The 21,430-nt window shown below is 40.7% G+C and overlaps 1 protein-coding gene across 2 annotated transcripts in view; it reads left to right on the top strand.

Moving 5' to 3' along the window:
- The first annotated feature begins 2,334 nt into the window (after positions 1-2,334).
- Positions 2,335-21,430, top strand: part of PIGK (phosphatidylinositol glycan anchor biosynthesis class K) — a 62,571-nt gene continuing 43,475 nt past the window's right edge. The window contains exons 1-10 of one of the 2 annotated variants that reach the window (XM_027683182.1): positions 2,335-2,467; positions 3,277-3,330; positions 5,366-5,457; positions 8,422-8,557; positions 9,825-9,936; positions 10,270-10,366; positions 10,711-10,828; positions 11,585-11,695; positions 16,464-16,636; positions 20,100-20,361. In XM_027683182.1, the coding sequence (XP_027538983.1) occupies positions 2,360-2,467; positions 3,277-3,330; positions 5,366-5,457; positions 8,422-8,557; positions 9,825-9,936; positions 10,270-10,366; positions 10,711-10,828; positions 11,585-11,695; positions 16,464-16,636; positions 20,100-20,202 (1,104 nt within the window). In that variant the 5' untranslated portion in view covers positions 2,335-2,359 and the 3' untranslated portion in view covers positions 20,203-20,361. Of the gene's footprint in view, positions 2,468-3,276; positions 3,331-5,365; positions 5,458-8,421; positions 8,558-9,824; positions 9,937-10,269; positions 10,367-10,710; positions 10,829-11,584; positions 11,696-16,463; positions 16,637-20,099; positions 20,362-21,430 lie in introns of those variants that run through there. The other variant, XM_027683181.1, reaches the window with a different exon arrangement.

Genomic DNA, 21,430 nt, shown 5'->3' with positions numbered 1-21,430 from the left:
CAAACGTGCTTTAAACTGTTCTGAGCGGGGGCGAAACCTCGTGTTTGAAATGTCTCATCCACCACACGTGATCTTTCGTGTAAAGGGAAATCTGCTCCTGTTCTTAATTGCTCAGCACAAGGAGCAAGTGTCTGTTTGCACAGTCCTCAGGGGGTAACCTATGTTTATATCATGCCAATGCCACGTGACAGAAATTTTGCCTTTTTTTTTCCAATTCCCTTTTTTCTTAGGTAGCAAACCCTACACAGTGACCTTAAAAGAATGTTATTAAAACTACAAAGTCAAATATTCCAGAGAATGAAAAAATTAAGGCCACCTGTGATAAAAATTTCAGAAGGTTCAGGAGGTTTTAAGCAAATAGGATGATTTTAAGTTTCATTCACAGAAAAGATGTTCATTACTTCTCACATCAGGACTAATTCTTGGTAAGCTGAAGTTGCCTTTTGGCCATATTTGACATAACTTTTCGTATGGTTCAAACATCAGGACTTATGTCTGGTTCAAAGATGCATCATCAGGATACAGCTGCTGACATTATTTCTATGGAGTTCAGTCAAAGGCTCAGACCTTCTGTCACAGGTTTTCTCACCAACTCCACATGGGAGCTGAAAGGTAATGAGGTGATACCCAAATCAAAGCCCGTGAAATCAACTCTCCAGTTTATGAAACTGTGTGAGCACAGGCTTGGAAAGATATCTGCCTATCCTTTGGAATTACTGACGCATCCTGAGCACATCTGAGAATGAGACCTCAGTGGAAACATTTGAAAGGGCAAGGAAAAAGCTGAGGTTTGGCCCTGGTCTTAAATTCATTTAGTTTTCTGTTGCAAGAAGATAAACAGTGCAGCTTTTAGCAGGCACCAAGAGACACTGACGCCCATAGCACTTCTCAGTAGGTTCATAAAAGCCTCACACAGGAGACGTGTTCAGACACAATGGGAGCTGGTGGTTATAGTATTTGAAAGGGAGTAGGTTCATTAGCTTTAGGCAGAAAAAGGCAATCTAATTACAGGTGGTTATTTTTATCGAGGAAACCAGCGATGCTTTCAAACAGCAAACGTGATGCTATTGAAAATCCAGCATCAATACATGGAAATATGCTCCTGTCTCAGAAAGTCATTACTGCTGGCAAGTACACAGAGCAGGAAATAGCTTCCATGGTTCAGGGCAGGTTTGAAATCTTCACTAATGGAAGGCATCAGGCAATTGAACAAAGTGGTGACAAGTTGAGGTAGCGGAAATAAAAGAATCATAACCAAGTGGTTCAATAGATTGAAATAAAAATCTGATGATTCATCAGCACAGAGGGATAGATGCGCTGCAGGCAAGGCTATAGCAATGCTTCCTGACAAAAGAAAAGTCAACTTTTAGACCCCACTCTCTCCCCTGCCAAAGGCGGTCCCCGGTCCCTCTCCCTGCCTGTCCCCTTTGATGCCTTAAGCCCCTATTAGTTTTTTATTTTTCTAATTTTTGTAAGCTTTATAAGTTTTATAAGTAGTAGATTTTAAAAGCAGCAGCCCTCGTTCCCTTACCCTGCAGTACAAGTAGTTTACACATTCCTCAACCCTCTTACCCCATTCCATGTACCCTATATCAATCCTCCCCCTGAATCCAGTAGAAATGTTTAGTCTCTTGTCAAGGCAAGGCCTGTTCTGTTTGGAGAACACGCATATCTAGGCCTGAACAACAGAACAGAGTCAAGAACTAGGTGACTGTGTACCCTTTGTGCTCTGAGGATGATGAGAATGATGAAGAGGTGGTCCCAAAAAGCCCACAGACCCAATTGCCAGGGGGCGGGATGGAGATGGACCAGAGCAAAGGCTACGGGGTGGACACGCTTAGGATTCGACAGATAATATTATAAAATGTAACACCTCAAGCACAGCCGGCGTGCATCCTGTAACATCTATGCCTTGGCACAATTAAACCCTTTCCTTATCTCACCCTCAATGAACTGCTCCTGAGTTATTTTTTAGCATCAACATTTCACGGGGCATCACCTTCACCCCAAGGCAGCTCTGTTCTGCGGCCACCGAGGCAACCAAGGCCCTGCCCTCTTGGTGACCTCAACAAAGCCCAGGCACTTCGGAGAATTTCTGAGAGGAGCTGAGACAAGCGGCGACACCCCCGGAGCCGCCCGGCCAAGGGCGAGGTGAGCGCCCGGTGCGTTCAGGGCAGGGGCACCGCAGGGGACAGAGGGACAAAGCAGGGCACCGGGCAGGGCACGGGGCAGGGAACAGGACCGCACACCGGGCAGGGCACGGGATACATCCCCTCACGGCCGCGCTCCCCGCCCGCGGAACTTGCGCACAGCCCGCCCGCCCCCCCTTCCGGCCGGGCCGCGCAGGGGGCGGGCTGAGATGGCGGCCGCCCTGCCCGGCGCCTCACGGGCCCGCGCCGCCACCGCTGCCGCCGCCGCTGCGCTGCTCCTGTGCTGCTGCGGGGCAGCGCTGGCCGGCGGCGTCCAGGTACGGGGCTGCCGGGAGCCCGCGGGGACGCGGGGCGGGCACTGCCCGGCCCATGGAGCCCTGAGGGTTGTTTGCTGCTTGAAGTACGATATACTTTACGTATGTTTTAACACTTTTTCTGTTGTTGTGTGTTTTGTGTGAGACTATGGGCATCGTCCCAGTACCCCTCAGAGTTAACAGGGTGTGATTTAAGAATCAGCAGGTCTGGATTCTTGCCTTGTGACAGACTGATTCCCTTACCTCTGGGAAGTCTTATCCCCTTTCTGTGTCCTGTTTTATGCTCTCCGTTAAGGTAAAAAGGCCCTCTCAGCTGCAAAGCACAGTGGGAACTATGGAGAACACAGGTTGCTGTCATAGCTCCTGATTTTGGAAGATAAATGTAACCCCCCTGGATTTAAAGTGGGTTTAAATTGCAGATTCACTTGCCTGCTTTTGAAAATAGAAATGAATCCAAGCCCCTTTTCTCATTAAGGATGAAACTATAGGTCAATAAATCATATTATTTTGTTCTTGGAGTGTCCTTTAGAGTAGAGATCTGTTGGCTTTTTGTTTTATCTAAGCTGCAAATGACTAACAGTTCTTTCTTTGTTACACAGCAAGTTTTAGGGAGGGATTTGGAACAACTAACTGAGGTCAAATGTACAAAACAGCATAAAACCCCCTCCCTCTCTTGTAGCTTTTCTAAGGTTTATTCAGTGTTAATGTGTGGTAGGCATCTTCATTCAACACTTTTGTGGGAACAACGAAAATATGAGTGGTGGTTTCTTTCTTATTACTGAAAAAAATGTAAAATTTTCTCCATCTTTCAGGATCAAGCAGAACAGTTCTTTAGAAGTGGACACACAAACAACTGGGCAGTTTTGGTAAGCATAGTCCACGTTGTTTTCTTCCAACAAAGTTGCCAATTTTTTATCAAGAACCATGATTGCAACAGTCATTGAAGAGTTCTGCTCACTTGAAAGGAATGGAAAGATAAGGACTTGGAAATGGATGAATTTGAAATTGTGCCTGCAAATTTATTACACTGTAATGAAATTATCTTTTCAGTAAGACTGGATTTCAAGCACTCAATGTGTCTAGCTACATGGCAAGATTAATAAAACAAAAGTTCTGACAGCATTAAAGTAGTTAAATTAACATATTGCACATGGAAAAAAAGTATAATTCTGATACCAGGGAAATGTGGTCTCTTTTAGCAGAAAGGTACAATTTATTTGTCATTTTTGTTCTTACTCAATCTGTTAACTTGTGATAACAGGCTTAGAGTGAAATCAGTTTAGGCAACATAATGTTTAGATCAACTGTTCTTATCCTAATTATTTTTTTTCCTTTGCCATGTATCTTTTATTAGCTTTGAATCATGCTGCACAATTGGTTCCTAATCACAATTCAGGTCTTAATGACTAATTTGTTTCAGAACACTATTGTAATTACTCAGTAGCAGCTGTTTGTTTTCCAGATACTAAAATTGAGCAATATAAAAGGAAAGTTAACAGGGACTAATTGAATTAGAAGGAATAATTTCTATATTCTACAATGTACAAACTTGAACCTATTGAAACATCAAATTCTACTTTAATACTCTTGACAAATAGGTGCTTTTATTAACACCCATAAAAACACACAAGGTGGAAAATTAAGCCCAAGGAGCTGCATTTTCTGTCCAGAGCAGATTTTCTGCTGGTTGTATTTTTTCAGTGGTTCATCATTAAGCTTTATAACAATTCCTACTAATTTTTTAAGCAGTGAAATAGGGAGAGGTTTGCTGCCATCAGGCACTTCAAACCTGGGATCATGCTGCAGTTCCCACCTCACCTGCAGTTTGAATTAATATGCTGCAGTGTGAACAGCTTTATTTAAAGCTTGGACACATTTTCCACCGTGTTGTAAGGGAGGTGGTGGGGGTAAGGTGCAGATAATAGTACCTTGAAATGTCTCAGCTAAATTGGACACAGTTTTCAGAGCTTTAAATTTTGCTGAAAGGCAAATGTTCTCACAGACTGATTCCTGTGGGCTTTTTTTGAGTTCCTAATTGGCAGGATGATCAAGACACCAGGGGATCCTTTCAGGCTGAATTTTTATAATTACTCAAGCTACTACTCAGTTCTTTTTATGAAAAGACTAGAGGAAAAGATACTATGTAGTGTAACTTAAAGCTCCACATTTAAAACTGCAAAGTTAAAAAACTGTCCAAATGCTTGTTCCTGCATCTCTGTTTTTGTGGTTTTAAAGTCACCTCTTCTTGTAGAAGTTTTTGAAATCTCTGAATCAGAAAAATGTCTGATTTAGGGAGTTTTTAAATCCAGGAATGACTGAGCCCTGACCCTTTGCCTGTTAGAACACTGGGAACTGAACTCCCTCGAGGTTTTGAGAATTTGTGCTCAGATTTTGGTTAGAACTCACTTAGCTCTTACTTTATTACATTTCACTCCTTAAATGCAAATATCCTCAGTGTATTTTCCCCAGTGTGTGTCTTCTGCATGAATTCACTTATGCCTTTGTGCAAGAATGCTCTCAGAATGGCTTTGCTATTGAGATGAGGCCTCTTCCTTTGATTTTTAATTCCATTTGCTGAGGAGAAAGCAAATGAAAAAATTTAGCTTATCCACTTCCTATTGCTGAATTATTCCCTGAAGTGCCACTTTCTATACTTAGTTAGGGTTTATGACAATTTTTTCATGAGTCAGTATGCTAATAACTTTTTTTTTTAACTTTTATTTTCAGTATTTCTTTGGCACACCAAAGATTTATACAGCTTATGTCATGAATTTCTTGGTGTTGTCATGTTCTTCCTGATTTGTTGCTATTTTTTACTAATTGTGGTCTTCAGATGCAACGTGCCAGGCCAATTTGTATCTTTTACATTATTTAATATGCTTTTTTTTCTTTCTTTTCAAGGTGTGTACATCTCGATTCTGGTTTAATTACCGTCATGTGGCAAACACTCTCTCAGTATACAGAAGTGTCAAGAGACTGGGCATTCCTGATAGGTGAGGGGACCTTGGTGAATCCAATTCCTTGCAAATGTGCTCTGCTGTCTGCAGCAGCATAGAAATACATTTAGTATAGAAATACATTTATCTTCCCAGTTTAACTGGATGAAAGCAAAAAGGAAGGATGGCATCACGTCAGTTGCATTGAAAAGCACAGCAATGTTGTTCAAAAGGAAAAGCAAAAAGTTAATGTAGTAAAACTTCCACTTGGAACAGGCTAATTAGATCTGGCCCCTAAAATGTAGCACTTGGTAAATTGGTGAAAGCATAATGGGAAAATTGATAAATGCACTCAGCAGTGACGGTGCTACTCTGAGATATGACTCTTGCTGTACTTTAATTTCCTTTCAGCGTGGAGATGTTGGTAACTCTTACTGTACAAAGGTATCAGACTTCCACATCTGCAACCACACCGAGTCCTTAAACTAAAGGCTTTGACCAGAGCAACTTCTGCATAGTGAAAATTGCCTTGAAAAAATCTGTTTTGCACGATTTGTTTTACAGAAACCAGTAACTTTGTCGATGTAAATTGTGCTTCTCTCGTGATAGCACAGTGGTTAAAATGGCACCCCCTTCTTTCACAACAGGAGTAGGAAGGTGAACAAACTGGTCTGAAGCATCTTTTAGTTGTGTTCCTGCTGGAAGGAACCTGTTGGCACTGTTCCATCCAGCTGTTTTGCACTGCAGTTTACTCAGAGCTGTGGAAGTGAGTTTTAGGCACCGACATCCATTGAATAATAGGCTGAATATATTCCACTGAATATATATATTCCACTGATTATATGTACCTGTAGGGTCCTGTGGAATTCCTGGTGGCCTGGTTTTTAGTGTTAGTGTAGAGGAGTGGTAGTTTCTGCAGCATGTCTGCCTAAAGAAGCGTGGCCTGCTTCGTCATTGCAAAATGTATGTTCTACTGGATTAAATTTGGATGGCTTTTTTTTTTTGGATGGCTTTTTTTTTCTACCCAAGTCCAAAACTGTATTGTCTGGAGTCCCCAATTAGCTTCCTCTCAACTCTGAATGCAGTGGCAGCATCATCCTGTTTTCTGTGTTTATTTAAGAAAAAATAAAAAAAGCAACTTTCTAGTTTTTTTGAAAGAGGGGAATTTGAAACCTGATTTTTAAAAGCCTTTGGGGGCTGTAAATCGAAGGGAAAGCACTGCTGTGGGCTGAAAGCACAGGAATGTGGCTTTTGGTTTTGCACATCTCACTCAGAAGCATCTGTCTTCTCTCCTGTGCAGCCTTTGAAGCACAGGTGCCCCAGGCACTGCCTTAGAAATTCTTTCACTGGTTCTGCCCTTACCTGAGAGCTTTCATCTCCTCTGCATCCATCTGTCTTCACTGTTAAGGTCAAAATTAGGTGGCGGTTTTTGAAGTGCTGCAAAAACTACAGCATGGCTGGAGAGTTCTGTTGTTCAGTAGCCTGAGCCATTTCTTACCCAGATCCAAGGTTCTGGAAATTAAGCTTAGGAAGCCAGCAATGCTTTAGGCTCAGATTAAAAGTAAGACATAGGAGAAGACCTATTTTTTACTATTTGCAGCAATTTTTACATGGATTTGAACATGTTTCTTCCTTAGACAAACTTGCTTTATCTGTTTTTCTTTCTTTGCTGCAAGACTTCCTTCAAAATATTGACAAGACAAAACAAACCAACCAACCCTCCACAAAACAAAATTCCCAAGAAATCTCATAATCACATCTTAAAAATAAACATTTATCCTGATTCTTGGGGTTGGTTGTTTTTGGAGGGCTTTGTGCCACAGGCTTATTTTGAATGGGACTGTGTCAGTTTGGTGATTTAAATACGTTTGTCCTCCAACAACAAACCATATTAGAAATATGATCTGTCCTCCTCTGGCTTCTGTCATCACAGCTTCATATTTATGCCAGTATTTTATTTCCATTGAAAAAGTTTACTTTATTTTTGAGGACTTATGTTAATTTGGACAGCATTTCTTTCTGTTTTTTTCTTGGTTTTTTTTTTGGTGCACTGTGGAGCGTATCAGCACTTCAAAAGAATAATTTTACTCTTAAAGTGTTCAAGCTGACCTACAGGTGAATGATGACAAGCACAGGAATGATGTTGAAGTAGCAGGACACAGTTTAGTTTATAATTGTGTCCCTGAGAGTCTGAATTAAACAGCATTCTCTGGAGGATACAGAGCTTTGCTTTTGTAAGCACTGTTTGGGAGAACACGAGGATCCCAGTCCAGGAGGGGAATTGTTATTTCATATTTCATATTTTGACCCAAACCTGACCCTGCCAGGTGAAATACAGATCTTTTGGGTGCATGCAAGCTGGAACAGCTTTGTTACACACATAATGTGCTGGGTTTGTTTTTTTTCTTGGTACTATGAAATGCTGGGTTGTTTTTTTTTTATTTTGTACTATAAAGACAACAAATTGTCTGGTGTCAGCCCACTTGTGTTCTTCAGGAAAATTCCATTAGCACAGATAATCTCAGAGTATCAGATGTAGTATAATGCTTTCAGAAATGTTCAGGAGCTCCTCAATTTAATTAAAAATTATCACAGTGTTTTTAATTGATCTGCCTGAGAAGGTGCACACATTCTGTTATTTTTTCTGTGGTGCTGCATGACATGCTTTAGTGCCCTATAAAAATCTCCAATTTTTTTTATTAAGAGTTCTGTCAGCCTAGGTCCAGGCAAGCCTGTATCCTAAAGTTTCCAATGTCAAATACTCTCATGCTTATCTTTGGCCTGACTTAATCCTGTAGATAAATAACATCCAGCTGCATTTCTATGTGTGATATCTTCATTACAGTGAGGATGTGCATAAGGAAACAGGGTATAACCAAGCAAAGTTTCACTTGCAGTTCCAGGAACCTTGTTAATGTTACAAGCTATTGCTGTAACCATCAAACAGCATCGTTATAACTTGTGTTTGACTGTTATGTGAAAGTAGAGTGGCTGAAATGTTTTTGTCTTATTTTTCCATAGTCACATTGTCCTGATGCTGGCAGATGACATGGCCTGTAATCCCAGAAATCCCAAACCAGCCACTGTGTTCAGTCATAAAAACATGGAGCTGAACGTCTATGGAGATGATGTGGAAGTGGATTACAGGAGCTATGAGGTAACTGTGCTTTTGGGCCTTTACTTTTTAGTGTTGGTTTAAAGATTTATGCAGCATCTGTGAGATCTGAGGATTTCTGATTTTGGGCTGGGCTTTTATTATCAACTGATAGATTTAAAATACACATCCCTCCTGCCCTCATTGATCTTTGGGTTTGTATTTGAAGTTTATTTTATTTGAAGTTTATTGTGCTAGAAACATGTTTAGTGCACTGGCTGTTTTAAATCCACAGCTGAAAGGATGTATGGAACTCCTTGTGTGTGTTAGGAATAGAATCACGTTACTGAAATTTCTTTTCTTTGGAAGTGGCTGTTCAGTGTCTCATCTTGTAAACACTTAAAACCACCGTGAAAATTTTGGAGTGCAGGGGAAATGTTTATTAGGGACACATACTTAAATTCCTAGTCTTAAGCATATACTTTTAAAATAAAACCAAAGCTATAACCTAATCATTACCATAAAGTAATTACTATATAAAAATCTTCATTCTGTCACCTTTCTTTTTGTGTAGTATTCCTTCAAACAGACAATGTCTTTACCAGTTGATCTTAAATTAGACATCAACTTCTTGGTTTAATTGTGCTCTCTAATCATTGCTAAAGCTTTATAGGAGCATATTTCAGCATATAGTAGATGTTTTTTTCCTCTGAAACTTTACGGGAAGAAGTGAAGGCACAACAGTGAAATACAGATACACTCATGAAATGGAGAAACATGTTTTGTTTCTGATTTTGGATTTGTTGCTGGCATTTGAGCTGTGTGTGTGTACATGAAGTGGTGTTTTGGAGGCTTTGTTGCAGTCACCACCTGGGTGGGGGGTACTGATCACTCACACTTATGTAACACAACTGTTTTTCCTTTTGTGAGTCGCAGAGGGAACTTAAACTTTTATTTTTCCATGGTAACACACCCTAACGTTGGAGCATTTTGTGAGTCCATGAGCCACTTTGGCAGAATGACCCTGTCTGCTGACAGGTTTTCAGATCAATGAGAACCCATTTAGAAATGATAATGGTGGGAGACTTATTGGATATAATAAAGCAGCAGGCTGATGTCAATGGAATAAAGTGAAAGGCACCACCTGATTGTGAACCTGCAGTGAAACCTTAAACAGAAAATATCTGCTTATGCAGTTTATACCATGCAATATTATGTCTCTTTAGATATACTGCATATTTTAGTGTTCTGTTACTTAATTTCTGTTACCTAGCCTTTGGCTGATCAATATTCTTACCTTTAGAAAATGACTTTGTGCTTCTATTCACAGGTTACTGTTGAAAATTTCTTGAGAGTGTTAACGGGGAGGATCCCCCCCAGCACCCCACGATCCAAACGTCTCCTCTCTGATGACAGAAGCAATATTCTGATATATATGACAGGTAATTACAGGTTTCTCTGTGCAATTTATTGGTGTTTGTTGTTCAGTCGGGTGGGTTTGTTGAAAGCATCACTAGTCCAAATGAACAAAAGGATCAACTAAAAGGGTTTTTTTTTGTTTTTAGCATGTCATATAACTAAGGGAAAATGTCTGTAAGGCAGTATAGTTTCCATTTGAAGTGGTGTATGGGTAGTGTTCTTACTGTATCAGTTTATTCTACTGGACTGTCTGTGGAGAAAGAGAATTGTGTTTGCCTTATTTTAGAAAAATGGTCCCCCAGGCTGATCTCTTCCTTTAACCTACAGTCTTGCCTAACTTCTGATTTTTCTGTCAGGCCATGGGGGAAATGGTTTCCTAAAATTTCAAGATTCTGAAGAAATCACAAATGTAGAACTTGCTGATGCCTTCGAACAAATGTGGCAGAAAAGGAGGTAAGAAATGGGCATTATTTAGACATTAAATACTGTATTTCCTGTACATACCCAAACTCTTACTGGTAGGCCTTGCTTACCTGCAGCAGTGATACTGTCTGTTGTCCATAGACTTGCATCAAAGTTTGCATTTAGAAAGAAGAGTTTTGTTTTTTGCTTTCAGCTTCCTGCAGTTAGAGCTGCTCAAATGAATTGCTTTGACTAAACTCACATCTTAAAACCAGTCACTGGGAATTCTCCTGTTCCTCGGGTTCCTAAAAAGCAACTAAAAAGTAACTAAAAAGCAAAGTATGTATATGTTGTTTAAGTAGAAATGGCTAAGGAGGCTGTTTTATTTCTTTCAGGTACAATGAGTTGTTGTTTATTATTGATACTTGTCAAGGAGCATCCATGTATGAACGGTTTTATTCCCCTAACATCATGGCCTTGGCCAGCAGCCAAGTGGGAGAAGATTCTTTATCAGTAAGTACATTTATGTGATCCTGAAGACAATTTTCAGAAAGCTTGAGTTAAAAGCACAGTTCCTCTTGACCTTTAAGTAAAAATTTCCCCTGCAATTGCTGAGCTCTGAGGTATTTAGTTACAGTGTCATTTTGACAAACTTGGAAGTGTACTTTTTCTGCCAGTTTTTGTGTGCTGGCCCAAAGAACCAGGCTAATGATGGATTTCTGTGCTTGCTGGCCAGCTTAAGCACTGCCTAGGGTGAGAGGAAATCTTATGGGAAGACTGCTGAGAGATGTGTGTGATGAATATTCAATTTAGGATTTACTACACTTGATAGAAACCAAAACAAAACACTGCCTTTCACCTGCTGTAATTATATCCCAGCTGAATTCCAGAAGGAGCAATAGGAGAGATCTCAGCCAGACCAAAACCAGCAGGTCAGGATTACCTGGACCCCTGAACACACTGGCTGTCCCAGCCCTGCTTTCAAAGTCCTAAACAGGTCAGGGCAGCCCACAAACCTGTGCTGGACCATTAAGAAGAAGGGTTCCCACCTTTGTTAAAAACACAGATATTACCAGAATTATACATGAACTATATTATTCAGCTTATCAGCAATATGTTGCTTCACAGGTAGTAATTTTCTTTGCATAATTTGCCTAAGAACAAAAAAATTATTCCTAACTTTTGGAACGTGCTGTTACATTCTGTTCCCTCCTGAACACAGAGTTCTCTCCTGCAAATGCCCAGTAACTGTTGTGTGTTGTTTTTAAGCATCAACCTGACCTTGGGATTGGTGTTCATCTCATGGACAGATACACCTTCTATGTACTGGAGTTCTTGGAAGAAATACATCCAGCCAGTCAGACAAACATGAATGACCTGGTAAGTAGAGTACTCAACATTCATGAATATGCTAATGACTTTAAGAGTTTCAAAACTTAATCTATTTTGTCTGTAGGGTTCTCCAAATGCTTTCTGTGCTCCTGCTGTTTCTCTCAGAAGCAGCTTTGGGGGAAGGGGTTTTTTTTGCCATTGCTAAGTGTAGTTGTGTAACACTTCAGGGACTGACAGTGGCTTGCTGGCTGCAGAAAAAATTAACTAGAATTAGCCAGATTTTGGTTTTTCGTTGAAAAATTAGTAAAGTATTCATAAAATATTCATTTCAATAGAATGCAGTATTTGTGTGTGAAAAATGACAGTGGGAGGCTTCTAAAGCCACCTTAATGGATAGCAGACATTTTCCAGTTGTGGAAAGGCAGGCATTGGTGTTGTTTTGCAAAGGTGATTTAACAGTTACAGTTCTAACTGTGTGATCACAAATGCCTGCAGAGACTAATTTGTCTGTATATCTGCTTAGATTCCAGAGCAAGATATGTCCAAATCCATCAGTGTTTGGACTTAATTATATTAAATGTTATTGTAGATCTCAGGTATGAGGCAGAAGGAAAATAAGAAGCCAACCAGATAACCTATGATAAAATTTATGAAAATGCCTCTGTAGCAGTGAGATGACACAAAAAGTAACCTTATTTTCTTTACCCTATTAACCCTTTATACCTGTTCCAGTGTTAGTTTCTTGTAGTTGTACATTATACTTTGGTACCTTGTAGCTGTAGATCCTGATGTGCTGTGTCAGGGATCCAAGAGCCAGCACTTACACAACACCCTGGCTTTGATTCATTTCTGTGAAAGGAGCAGCTGCTCAGAATTTTGATGCCACTCTCTGTCTGCAGAGGACAGTGTTAGCCTGGCTGCTACACGTGTGGTAGAATTCTCTCTGAGCAGCCCACACTTGACAGATTTTATGTTGATACAGAATTGATTCAGCAGCTGAGATTCAAGGTTCTTTTACCTCCATGGGAATGAAATTCCTCCCTATAATTTAATACCTTCTGATTATGGGATACAGATAACTTCACAATAAATCTTGGTAAAGAAGAGTGTGCAAATTCTTTATTGATTCAGTATCTTCTTCTAGCCTGTTCACTCAAATGGCACTGTAGAGCAGAAAATGAATTTGTGTTAATTAAAAAAGGTCATAAAAGGGAACAGCACTATCTACAGTGTAAGACACCATCTGGGAAGTGGTGTAGCTGGTCGAGCCAGCAGAATGTTAATCTGGTGGTTGAAGAGTGTAGAAATTTGTAAGCTGGACAAGCAGTTTACCTTCTGAGCTCTTTGGAGAAGATACCAAATTGTGTGTTTGTTTTTGCTTATATGCCAAATAGGAGGAGTAAATTCCTTACATCAGGTAAGTCATCACACCCCATTCTGCTGATTGGTGTTCTGGGAGTAAAAGAGAATGGACCCAAATATGTCCTGGTTTGTGATGATTTGTTCAAGGCCAGGTTGGATGGGGCTCTGAGCGACCCAGTGTGTGGTGGGAGGTGTCCCCACTCCTGGCAGGGGAGTGGAACCAGATGATCTTTAAGGTCCTTTCCAGCCCAGGCCATGCTGTGATCATGTCCTGAGCCATGACCTGCACGTGTTTCAGCAAACATGACCACTTGATTTTGAGTTGATGCTTTCCAGGACTTCATCTAAGAGTTTCAAAACGACATATGGTTAGTCCAGGGTAAGGATATAAGCCTATTTTTTTGCCAACACTTGTAGGGGATACTTTGGCACTGGAATGCACTTTTGGTGTCAACTGGTTTAAGAATAAAGACCTACTGCTTATCCAAGTCTGATTTTTTTTTTTAATTTAAATTAATGCTTTTCAAGCTCAGGATAATTTAAGTTTTTGGCAAACTAGCTTTAAAATTAACTGATGTTTAGTTGTTTGATCTTCTTATATGTCAAATGTCTGCTCTTTTAGAAGTACTGTGTATTTGTTACATTGTTTCTATCCCATCACCTCTTTACTTTTCTCTAACCACTCTTGAAACAGCTTCTCTTCACATCCAGCCAAGGTTTGGATATTGCATTCCTGCAAAGAATGAGACATCTTTTTTCACAATCCACTCCACCTACTCCCCACCTGCTCCATCTGTGTTGCTAAGGGATAGCATAAAGCTGTGCAAATGACTGGCTTTAGGTTTGATCACAATTCTCAAAAAGCGAAAACTAAATTGAAATGTCACACATTTGAACTTATCTTAAAATAAGATTCAAATAAATTTCTAAATGAGATGTCATTTGTCATAAAGTAGCTGAAATTGTTGTTAAGAAAAGTCAAGATAACAAAGTTCCCATGTTGGGAGAATTGTTTAGCTCTGTTTGAATAGAACCTTATTTTAAAAAACTTTGGAAAAACTGATACAGGATCAAATGTGTTTCTCTTAGCCAGTGTTTGCCTTTTCTCTCTTTGTCAGAAGACCTCAGTTATTAGTGTTACTCTACTGTGGTGTAATTGCTTTGCAGTCCTTCTGATAGGTTTTTAATGTTGAAGTCTTCTCACTGCCATTGCACATTTTCATCCAAGATTCATATCAACATGTTATGGTGGTAAATTGTTGTGGGACAAGTTGGAAATAGTTGGGTGCAGTACCAGTGTCCCCCTTTCAGTGCTGCTGCAGTTGTTTTGGGACATGTACACTCTCAGGAACTTGGCAGAGAGAGTTAATGGTATCACTGCAGCATAAATTTATGCTTCAAGTAGTGGGATTAAAACAAATACTTCCCTTTTACAGTTTACTTCAGAGACCTAGTTTTTCTGTTTGTGCCCTTAGTTGGAGCAGAGCTGGGGAAAATCGATAGCATTTTGGTGAAAATGTAACTTTAGAGGGTTTGTGTGTGCATGGACAAGGGGCTTTTGTATGGGAAGCATGATGCTGATGAGTCCAGTTCATTTTCACTTCACAGGGGGGATAACAAAGATTGGATCTGCCCTGTCTTTCCTTTAGCAGCTCTGCCAACAGGAGAGTTGGGAATCATTAAAAAAGAGCTCACTGTGTGTGTGTGCTTCATGTAGAGGTGAAAGTGAGCTGAAGTCTCCCTGGACAAGCAGCTCAATGCCATGTGCTTACAGGTTTAGACAAAATAGACAAGGTATAAAAGAGAAACTGTAATAGAGCAGGAGGGAGGAATGGGGAGATAGAACCTGCCCTCTGTGAGGACAAGCCAGGTTTCTTCTCTGGGAAACCTTTTTAATGTAGGGTTCTGTTGTCCAAGGAGAATGAGCAACAAAAGCCTGTACATTCTGTGTTAGGCTCAGCACAAAATTTCTGCTGGGAAGTATGACCTGAAGCTCAGAGGTTTTGTCACTCATAATCTGGAGTAATTGAAGTTGCATTTGCATGGAGCTAGTTAGGACCTGTGGTTTTGTCATAAGAATGCAACTTTGTAATAGCTGACCCATGATGTAATTTAGATTCTGTGACTGATGGATCTGTTTGTGAAAATCACTTGGGGAATTTAAGATTAAGAAAGAGGAGCACCCATGTGGAGAGCATCCTTCTCTAGTCCTGTGTGATAAATCTATTGTGTTAAATACTCTGTGTTGCTGGGATGTACAAGGACTCACATAAACCAGCACTGTTACCAGGTGGTCAATGGACAGCAACATTTCCTCTGGAGCCTCTGCCTAGTGATGTGTCCAGTAGGGTCGTGGTTTGGTTGTGAGGTTTTGAGTCTCTCTGATGATTGAAACATGAACTCAGCTTTCCACGCTCATCAAGGAGTCTGGAGAGAGCCTTAGGCTGGTTTTCATAGTACTTGTAGCATTATTAACAAAAATACAGACCAGTTACTATTTATGATACTGCATTATGTCCATTACAAGATTACTTGAAATAAAGAAGCTCTGCAGCTGTGAAATATTTGAGACTTCTGTGGCGAGTGTGGTGGGATTGTGCAAAGCAGCATTATGTCCAAAATGCATTGGTATTGCCTTGAATATCTACACAACTTTGTTACTTAAGAGGCATGCTGTCCTGGCTAAATGCTACAATAAATCTGTTACTTTTATGTCTTCTTATTTTCTGCAAAGAGATCTTTATATAGAATGGAATCCAGTGAAAACAGTTTATTAGTACTGCCTGTGTCTTCCAGGTGTTGCAGTGTGTGCTGGATATGGGGCATCTGATATGTAGACTAAATACATGAGTAAAATAAATAATAAAGTGTTTAGCGGGTTTCACAGGATGTGTCTGTGAACTTAATGTACGTAAGGCACCTTTGATATTTGAAGAATCTTATTCTGCATTAATTTGTGAGCTGAAAATTAGAAACAAGACTGATGGGTTTTTTTTCGATCAAAATGTAAATTCTTGCTTCTTTATGAAGCCTTTAACATAGCTGCTTACCAAAGTTTGGTTAATCTTGCATGCCTCCCTTTGGTAAATATGAAGAATTAATGCCCACTGGTGACTTCAGGAAGGTTATAGAAGCATTGCTGCATCTATATTCAGAAATATATTCTTGCCTTTATCAGTTAGAGGTAATTGATGGTTGGCTTTCACAGAAGCATTTCTAAACTCAAGTATAATTATTGTGAGGATAAAGGTTTTCTGAAATGCATAATCAAGATGTTTATGCCTTTAAATGTTTTTGTTCAACCCCCTTTTTCGGTTATGGAGCTTTTACTGAAGTCAGTGTAAGTTTTGTCTGTCATTTATCTTTCTTTTCGTAGCAATTTCGTTTTGGAAGGTGTATGTGGAGGCTGTTGATGAAGGGGGGACAGGATGTGATTATCCATCTCGGTCTCCAGTTTCAGGTCTGTCCAAAAAGTCTGTGTGTTTCCACCCCTGGGCATCGAACCGATCTCTTCCAGAGGGACCCTCAGAACGTTCTGATCACGGATTTCTTCGGCAGCGTCCGCAAGGTGGAGATCACCACAGAGACCATTGCTCTGGACCGGGACTTGGCTGCTTTTGAAAGCAAGTAAGGAGTCATTGTTTAGGCTTGGTTTGTACAGCTCTGGGCCACAAAACCAAAACAGTTGTGTAACTGTCGAGGAAAAAGAACTCTGGTTTCTTACAAAGAATCAGGGAGTGACAAGAAGCTGAACATGAGCCAGAGTGTGCCCAGGTGGCCAAGAAGGCCAATGGATCCTGGCCTGGATCAGGAACAGTGTGGCCAACAGGTCCAGGGAAGTGATTCTGCCCCTGGACTCAGCACTGGTGAGGCCACCCCTGGAGTGCTGTGTCCAGCTCTGGGCCCCTCAGCTCAGGAAGGACATTGAGGTGCTGGAGCAGGTCAGAGGAGAGCAACGAGGCTGGGGAAGGGACTGGAGCACAAGTGCTGTGAGGAGAGGCTGAGGGAGCTGGGGCTGTTCAGCCTGGAGAAGAGGAGGCTCAGGGGAGACCTCCTCACTCTCTGCAACTCCCTGACAGGAGGGGGGAGCCAGGGGGGGGTTGGTCTCTTTTCCCAGGCAACTCTCAGCAAGACAAGAGGGCTCGGGGTCTTCAGCTGTGCCAGGGGAGGTTTAGGTTGGATATTAGAAAGAATTTCTTTGCAGAGAGGGTGCTCAGCCATTGGAATGGGCTGCCCAGGGAAGTGGTGGATTCTCCATCCCTGGAGGTTTTTAAGGTGAGACTGGATGTGGCATCAGTGCCATGGGCTGGGAACCACAGCGGGGTTGGATCAAGGGTTGGACTTGATGATCTCCCTTCCAACCCAGCTGATTCTGTGATTCTATGATTCTATGACATGGACCTCCTGCTGGGAGAAATTTGGGGTTTGTCAGCTGAAAACTTTGCTTAAAAGTGCCTGCCCCTTTATTCAGGCTTGTAAATAAATGCTGCTCAAGACCAAGGTGTGGATGTCAGCAACTCTAAAATTTTCTTTCTGCCTTAACATTTCTTCTTTAGTGCTCAGAAACATTTTGTTGCTGTAAATTCCTGCTTGTGATAGTTTACTCCCTCAGGTAAGCTCTGAGTATAAGCCATCGATTAGTTGTTTAATAACAACTAGCTTTTTAATAAATGTTTTGTTTCTGTTCTGTGAGTTCTCTTGCTTTTGACATTTTACTGTCCTGGGAATTTCTGTTGCTGAGATGCAGTGATGCGTTTGATTAAAATTTCTGGTGCAAGTTCATTGATGGAAGTTGTAACGGGGCTTCTGCTGCTTTGTGGATGAATAAAGAAGTATAAACTTCTTTGTATTTTTGGGATTCTGTTGCCACCTATTGGGAACATGCAAAGGAAGATGTGCTTGTTCTTTAGAGTTTATATAGCATTGTACTTCCATTTCTGTTGCACCTTTTATGTTTCATCATACTGCCCTGTAGGAGGGGGGAAAACAAAGGACTGAAATAGTGTGCTATATGAGGGATGAAATACTCCTCAACACATAAATTTATGTAAATCATTGTCTACCTTGTTTACTGTTGCTCAAATAAAGAAGCTAGTGGATAGCAGTTTTATTTATTTTAAACTGGTCCTAACAGTTATAAATACCCTACAAGGTTCAGTGCATTTCTTATTTTATTTTCAGGCTGTATCTTTATCTGGATCACATGCATTAATACATAGCATACGTGTCTTTCATTTTGTGACTCCTTAGCATAGAACACTGTCTAGTGATACTAAATTTGTTTTTTCACCAAAGAATAAAAAATCTTTTGGCAGCTAACAGACATTTTGCTAATTAAAATCATGATGAAAACTTACCTGTGTGGGTGATTAAATGGAGAAATAGATTTTGGAGGACTTTAATGTTCTGAGGCAGGAAATTGGTTGGGAGTTTCAGCTTTTATTTTTGTGTTAGTTTGGTGTCAGTAGATGAGGGTTTTTTTGGTGTCTGACACTCCTGGATTGGACACGTGGAGGCAATGTTGAGAAATGGGCACTCAGGACAGAGAGGAATATTATCCTTGTGAAGTGTTCTGATATTTAATGCAAGTTGTATTACATTATCATGGCAATTCCGCTTCAGTTAAGTTGGTGAAATTGGAAGGGATAGAGGGACATGCTGGTTTAATATCTGAATAGGTCTCCTTTAGCTTGAGAGAGTTTTTGGGAATGTGTACACCTGGGAACTGAAGCACACAATAGCAGCTCATGGAATACTGCCTCATGTCAGGAATGTGTGGGACCATTTTTAAGTGGTCTTGTAGTGCAATTTATTCACTGAACTATATTCAGATACAATTTTCCAAAAAAGTACTTCAGTTCTTGGTTTGTTGTTACCACTTTGAAAGAGTTTATAGACAATATGTTTTTAATGGAGGAGAAAGTATGGAGTTTGTAAAAAGTGCTGAAAAGTTGTGGTATAGCTTTATAGGTAGTGATGTGGAGTGCTTAATGAATTCCTTAAACAGAATTCTGAGCTCAGTACATCTTGGTGTGACAGCTCTGTTTAGCTACAAAAAATTTAAGAATTACAGCTTGAAGTAAATTCAATAATTAAAAATATTAATGCTTTTTAAAAATGCATTTTTGGAGGGTCTGATATACAAGGACTAGTTACTCTGGTGTTGGTTAAAGAACGTTATAAACATCTATTTCTGAGCGTGTTGAGAAGGCAGAACACAAATGATGTGATTTTTGAATAGATTGTCCCAAATGTAAGAATGACTCCAGAATGAAAGAATGTGAGTGCATATTCTTAACCTTCTCAACCATTCTGTCCCTTTTGGGAGTGCAATGGCTGTTGGCACACTAATCTAATGTAAGAAAGCTGGGGAAGGATGGGGCTAGCACAGCCTGGTTTATTCTTCTTGGTGTCACTGGGAGGCAACTAAACAAATCTTATTACAAATGAAATAATCCTTCCAAATTAGTTATGACTTGTTCCTGCCCAGCATTGTTTTAAAAGCCTTCATGAAGAAAAAAAACCTCATGTAGAATTGAACTTGGGCCCTTAAAGGTTTTCAAGAAGTATTTCCCAAGAAGTAGCTGATAGATCACAAATATAATGTATTACATTGGTTAGTGAATGTGCACATTTTATTTGTTTAGTATTTGATATAGTCTCCAGGCTTCATTCCTTTATGAATCATGTCCTCTGTGTTTTATTCTTCACACAATGTTAGCTTGACACCTTTTTTCTTTTCCTTTTACTGGTGGCAGTAGAACGCTGCAGAATATTTGTGTTACCAGCATGACCAGAAAATGAAATCCAGACTTGAGTTCTGACACGGTCTGAAGTAGTCTGTGTTAGATCTGATTTGTTTGTTTTAAAGCTGCAGGTGTCATATATGCAGATAAGGGCATTAAAAACCAACCAGACAGAAGAGATGAAGGAAGGTGCTGTCACGTGAGGCACGAACATGTCTCGGGGTTGTACTGCCGGCAGACTGGTCGTGTTCTCATCTTGCCCACTGCTGTGACTTTGCCAAATCTTCTCAATAGAAGTTTGTTCTTTTGTTACACGATTGCTTAGCAATTACTTGGTAACACAGATCCACTCCCAGGCCCAGCGTGAGCTGTGGCTGTGCCACCAGATCAGAACTGGCAGCTCCGTGTTGGGCACACGCCGGGACGTTTGACGAGCGAGGCCTTTGAAGTTCCCTCTGGCTTGGGCTGAGACTCTTACAAAGAACAACTACTAATTAACCAGGGGAAGAGGCTTTCTTTCTATCCACGTAGTGGTAGGTGAATATTTGCGAGTAAAAGCTTTTAAAAAATAAAGAGAAGGTTCCTCTGCTGTTTCCTTTCTTTGCAGCGGTTTCAGTCTAAGCTGAGTTCACTTCAAAGGGCTTGTTCTGCAGCTGCCTCAGTCCTGACTGGGTCTGTAGCTGCCAATTTTAGCAGAAAATGTGACAATCTAGGGGTTCTGGGGTTTCAACTGGTTATGTTTTGTCTGCATCTCCATGCAAGTGCAAAGAGTCCACGTTAAGGAGTAGAAGAAATCCTGCGTCTTTGGAGAAGGAACCTTGCAGAGTTTAGAATATGTAATAAATTAGGAGTGTGTCGCTTAAACTTGGACTGTAACTCTACAGCCAGTTGGAACACTTTCTCCTTTTCAGTTCTTGTTCCGAGGAAAAGATCTGTATCAGCAGAAAGTGCTGGTAAAAATTGGGATGAATATTTCCCTCGGGGGTAGTAAGAAGTGAATTAAAGACAGCATCGTATAAAACCATCCTTGTTTCATTGCTTTTGAGAATTAGGCTTTGTATTTAATACTTCTCTTACAAAGAATTGTGATACTACTGGCAGTGATTGTTTTCCTAAAAATAAATAAATTGGCCACTTGTGTTAGGAAGGATGCTTGTGTAACAGCATAATGATGAGTAATTGGTTCATTTGCTGTGTGTTACTAGCTAATGTTCTGTCAGTCTGGTTTTTTTTTGGTGTGTTAGTGTCTCTTTTCTGTCTGCTTCCTGCCCTTTCTTCTTTTCAGTTTGCTGTCCTTAATAAGTAAAGCTGCTGTTGTGTGTTCTGAAGCCTTGGGGGATCCCATTTAAGAACCAGTCGATTGTTTATTTGGCGAGTAGATGCTGTTTAGCTCAGTGGGCTTCCCTTAAAACCAGAGGGGCTGGGTTTGTTCCGAAATCCCCCATTCAGCCTGTACCTGGGGCCTCAGATTTGTGGTTCTTTTAAGGTTCATAAGCCGTTTTGGGGACTAATTCAGGACTAATTCTGAAAGCGCTCGTTACACGGACCCGGCCCGATCCCGCGCGGAGCCGGCAGGTGGCGCCATCGCCCCGCGGGGAGCGGGAATGGGATTGAATGGGATGGGGGTAGGAATGAGATGGGAATGGGGATGGGGACGGGATGGGGCTGGGATGGG

The sequence above is a fragment of the Neopelma chrysocephalum genome, unplaced genomic scaffold, assembly GCF_003984885.1.
Source record: "Neopelma chrysocephalum unplaced genomic scaffold, ASM398488v2 Primary Assembly neopelma1_64, whole genome shotgun sequence".
Lineage (NCBI taxonomy): Eukaryota > Metazoa > Chordata > Aves > Passeriformes > Pipridae > Neopelma > Neopelma chrysocephalum.
The sequence above is the reverse complement of the archived record's forward strand: the minus strand, read 5'-3'. Positions and strand labels throughout refer to the sequence as shown.